Source organism: Notothenia coriiceps, unplaced genomic scaffold (assembly GCF_000735185.1).
Source record: "Notothenia coriiceps isolate Sejong01 unplaced genomic scaffold, NC01 NC01_scaffold00005785, whole genome shotgun sequence".
Taxonomy (NCBI): Eukaryota; Metazoa; Chordata; class Actinopteri; order Perciformes; family Nototheniidae; genus Notothenia; species Notothenia coriiceps.
Genome location: NW_011338486.1, coordinates 66,636 through 71,836, shown reverse-complemented (window position 1 = coordinate 71,836; position 5,201 = coordinate 66,636). Strand labels below are relative to the sequence as shown.

The 5,201-nt window shown below is 37.9% G+C and overlaps 1 protein-coding gene across 2 annotated transcripts in view; it reads left to right on the top strand.

Moving 5' to 3' along the window:
• The first annotated feature begins 296 nt into the window (after positions 1-296).
• Positions 297-5,201, top strand: part of arfgap2 (ADP-ribosylation factor GTPase activating protein 2) — a 33,099-nt gene continuing 28,194 nt past the window's right edge. For both annotated transcript variants that reach the window (XM_010768479.1, XM_010768478.1), the window contains exon 1: positions 297-405. In XM_010768479.1, the coding sequence (XP_010766781.1) occupies positions 334-405 (72 nt within the window). In that variant the 5' untranslated portion in view covers positions 297-333. The remainder of the gene's footprint in view (positions 406-5,201) is intronic.

Here is a 5,201-nt window from a genome sequence, read left to right as displayed (position 1 = left end):
ATAACAAGTCCAGAAAAACCCTAACTCTGGTAATCTTGCCCTTTGATCCTATTAACTTCATAAGTCTGATTGGTTGAGTAGTGATTTGAGTGATTGGTTGAGCAGGGCTTGACAATGAGTTTTCTAGCATTTAATAATATATGAAGGTATAATCGTGATAATTGTCGTGACAGATAATTAGTGTGCTAAACACCACGTATCAAGTTTGAACTTAAATAGCAATTATACGTTTTATGGCCGCCGTATACACGATTCAACTTTCGCTTTAGTTAGTTATGGAACCAACGGGGATCCGTAGTTACGTCAGCTAATGGAAATTGTCAGAGTGGCAAGATGGCTACTGAACCAAATAAGACTGAGATCCTTACCATTTTCAAAAGATTAAGATCTATTCCTACAAACAAGGTAAACTTAAAAGACTCTGCAGTTGTGCGTGTATACTTGTGTATGTCTTGCTTGTGTTGGCAGTGTTTTAGTCAGAGGCTGTGAGCTGGCTTGCTGTAGTTTTCTGTCACCCAGCTAACAGGAGCTAACCGCTGCTGCCGGTGAAGAGTCAAACATAAAGGCCACGTATACGATCTGTGTCTTGAGGAGTGAAGATAATCACTAAGGCACACTTAGTTTATGTAAATAAATAAATAAATAATTAACAATTTAGACCGAATTATAGATATGTCCAAATTACGGCAAACAGTGTAGTAGTAATATGAACCTTCTCCATTTGAAGTTGTAAGGCTTGACGGTATTAAACCATATGCTATCCAATGCTAAAGCTAACATTGTCAGTTGTAAAGGAACTTCATGACACTTGATAAGCTTGGGAGTCAGATCCATATGCTCAGTTTAATATTCAAATACTATACATTGCGTGGTACATTTTTGTATCAAAAAGTGTTTATTAAATGCAGTGCTGCCGTCTACCTAGCTACTCTTAATGCAGCATTTAAGTACAATTTATAGGTACTTACTTATTTAAAATGTTTATTTCACGCTACCTTATACCTATATATTATAACACCTTTGCATTATTCTAACTTAATTTTGTAATGTTTGTAATTAAACTAAAGGATAGTATGTTGTTGTATGGGTTACAAACGAATCCCTTCAGAACCTGTTAAAGGTGGGTTGGTATATTAACTACATGAAGATGCAAGTGATATGTCATCACCCCACCTTTACTGTAACCACAATGAACTAAACGATTAACAACAATAAGTATTGTTAAAATACCACAATGTAAAGGTATGTTACATCATGGATGGTAAAAAAAAAACTGCTCACTGTAATGAACATTCAGATGCTGGGAGCAAGTAATATTAATAAATAAAATGTACAAATGTGCCTTAATATTATTCCAACAGGGTTTTTCAAAAATGTTTTTCCTTGCATGGCCTCAGATCTACTTCATATAGTAAACAAGTCTCTTCAATCAGGTGTTTTTCCACAGGCCCTGAAAACTGCAGTCATTAAACTGCTCTTAAAAAAGAATAATGCTTCAGTAATGAATAGGGATAGGTACCGAAAACCGGTACTAAGTCAATACCGGTACCTGATTGGACAAATACCGTTAAGCCACTGGACAAACGGTGCTGCTATCGGTATATGTGTTAAGTCTACTTCCTTAGTTCAACTTTAAACCATTCTGGTTGGTTGGGAACCCTCATCCCGTGTGATGTATCCGGTTTGAGACTCCTCTGATTGGCCACTGTAAATGCCACTCGTCATCTCTCTCAACAGCGCTCTTATTATTGTTGTGAGACTCCCGCATGCATGGCGGACAGAGCGAAGCGATCGAAGGTCTGGGTGCACTTTAAAAAAAATGTAGTGGCGATAGTGCAAGGTGCAATCTATATACTCAATTAGTTGCTTGTAAAGGGGGTAACACAAGCAACTTAATGAAGCATTTGCAAACGAGACACTCATTGAATCTAAAACGGTGCTAGCGATACTGCTAGTGCTAATAGTGCTATCGGGCTTCAGCCGCGCCGTGTGTAAATGTGACCTGAGCGGAGGCTCGCAGGCAGGTTAGCTGCTGCGCACGGGTAATATGTTTTGTTTAAATGAGTGCAGTCTTGCAAGCACATCGACCCCCTTTGGGTTTTTCGTACTATCCCGCTCGGTCCGGGGAAATCATAAATAAATAACACAGACGAAAGACTCTTCGGATTACATATTTCAATATGTCCAATAAAGCTATGTTAATGACAAATTAGAACAATAAGTACAATATTAAACTCGTGTTTAATAACTTTTTATGGCTATTCGTCATGGCCCATGGCATTAGCTATTTTAGGATTGCTTATGGGTAGGGATCATTACTTTGTTGATGTCCGGGGTATAGTTTGGACGGTAGAGATCCATTTTTAGTAACTTTTCAACAAAAAGTTGTGAACTCAATTAAAGGACGTAAATTTATTGACTACACAAGGTCAGGTGTGTAAAATGTATTGGTAAAGTGGTCCCTCTGATACGTGGTTAAGTTTGTGACTCATTCACCGTACTTGTTTAAGTTACAAAAAAAAAAAAAAAAAAAAAGAAAAAAAAAAAAAAAACAAAAAAAAAAAAAAAAAAAAAAAAAAAAAAAAAAAAAAAAAAAAAAAAAAAAAAATGACCTACACAGTGCTTGAAAGAGGGTGATTTGTTTCTATTGTGGACCACCATTACAAAACCTCGGTTCCGTCTTGCATATTTTCAATCGGCGAATTCGAAGTCAGAAAACCACTACGTTACAAGTTTTGTTGTCTCCGGTCTTTAGATCCACATCAGTACCTGAGACTGGACTGCAAAGTTGTCAGTGTAATTTTGTCAATGATTCCAGTGGATGAATAGGTGGATTTCTTGTATAGATCCTTAATTTTCTAGATTACAGTGTCGTCCTAACCTTTTGAACAGTTTACGAATAGAAGTCATCTGACTGATGAACGTTACACGAAATGGTCCAGAGTGATTTTTTAGATAATCTTTTCGACGTCGATTAAGTCTTGCGACGCGGACGAACTCCAGGAGTGACTGTGATTCTTTCACCTAGTGTAGTGAGGACAAGACTTCAGAAATGTGACCGAAGGACCACAGTTTAATTATCTAAAGTTTTATACGACGACCAAAATATTTCGAAACTTACCAAATCGAGTTTTTATGTAACGACTGGGAGGACGATTTAATACCTTGGTAGGTCTTGAGAGTCAGAAGTCCCTGACCAGTCCGAAAGTGACAGGGGTCTCAGTCTTGATTTGTACCTCTTCGTCGAAAAGTCAATAATACGGTGGTTTATAGACCTTGTTTGAGGTCTTTGGACGTCCCCAGGCGACGTTGAGACCCTGATGAAAATTTAGGTCCCGACTTCTGGAAAGAAAACGGCCGACCGAAAATTAACTATATAAGTCCCCCACGTGTATTCACATATGCGTACGACAACCGTTGTTAGACTTTACGCATGGTGAATACACGTGGGGACTTATATAGTTAATTTTGCGCCGTTTTTCTTTTTCAGAAGTCGGACCTAAATTTTCATCAGTCCTCAAACGTCGCCTGGACGTCCAAAGACCCTCAAACAAGGTTCTATAAACATCGTATTATTGACCTTGCGAAACGAAAGAGGTACAAATCAAGACCTGAGACCCCTGTCTTTCGACTGGTCAGGGACTTCTGGACTCCAAGACCTACCAAGTATTAAATCGTCCTTCCAAGCTTTACATAAACTCGGATTTGGTAAGTTTCGGAAATATTTGGTTCGTCGTTATAACTGTTAGATAATAACTGTGTGTCCTGTTTCGGTCAACATTTCTGAAGTACTTTGTCCTCACTAACACTAGGTGAAAAGAATCACAGTCACTCCCTGAGTTCGTTCGTCGCAAGACTTAACGACGGTCGGAAGATTATCTAAAAATCACCTCTGACATTTCTGTGGTAACGGTCCATCCAGGCTCAGATGACTTCTATTCTTCCGTGAACTGTTCAAAAAGGGTTTAGGAACGGACACTGGTAATCCAGAAAATTAGGATCTATACAGAAATCCCACTATCATCCGACTGAATCATTGGACAAAATTACACTATGACACTTTGAGTCCCAAGTCTCAGGTACTTGATGGTTGGATCTAAAGACCGAGACAAACAAAACTTGTAACGGCTGACTTCGAATCGCGATTGAAAATATGCAAAGACGGAACGAGGTTTTTGGTAATGGTGTCAACAATGAAACAAATCAACCTTCTTTCAAGACTGTGTAGGTAGTAACTTAAACAAGTTACGTGAATGAGTCACACAACTTAAACACGTATCAGAGGAACCAACTTTATCCAATACATTACACCTGACCTTGTGTAGTCAATAAATTTACCGTCCTTTATGCGTTCACAACTTTTGTTGAAAAAGTTACTAATAATGGACCTCTACCGTCCAGACTCCAATACCCGGACATCAACAAGTAATGATCCCTACCCATAGCAATCCTAAAATAGCCTATGGCCCATGGCCATGACCGAATAGCCATAAAAAGTTATTAACCACGAGTTTTAATATCTGTACTATGTTTCCTAATTGTCATTAACATAGCCTTTATTGACATATTGAATATGGTAATCGAAGGAGTCCTTCGTCCTGTGTTTATTATTTTATTTGAATTCCCCGGACCGAAGCGGGATAGTACGAAAAAACCCAAAAGGGGAGTCTGTCTCCTAATTTTCTCCGTAAAAAAATAAAAAACAAAATTGTTAACATTTATTAAATGTAGAAGAGGTCTGTAAAATTGTGACTGTTGGATTCGAGCCTGTTCTCTAGGAATTTTGTACCTAGGATGTTCACTGTAAGTCCGTTTTGAACACTATACTTCTTTAACCATTTCTTTCCAATCTACGTTTTTCTATTTCCGCCTCATACATATATAAGGACCTTAACATGAAAATTAGTAGTGGTTTTATTACTACAGACTTGGACTTTGGTGCCATTTTTACACACAGACTTACCAATTTGTATCCTTGTTGCATAACCTCTAATTTTATACAGTTAAGGATCAATTTGCTGGTTGTTACGACTTGGTATGTAACTTTGCACCTTGGAAATGTTGGTAAATTTACGTCAAAAGGTTAGTGTTACTGTAGACATTCAATTGACCAACATATTTCGTAAGTTACTTTCCGGTTTAATAATATTCCCAACATCCTCGGAGTGTAATTATGTGACAGTCCAATTATCTTGATTTTT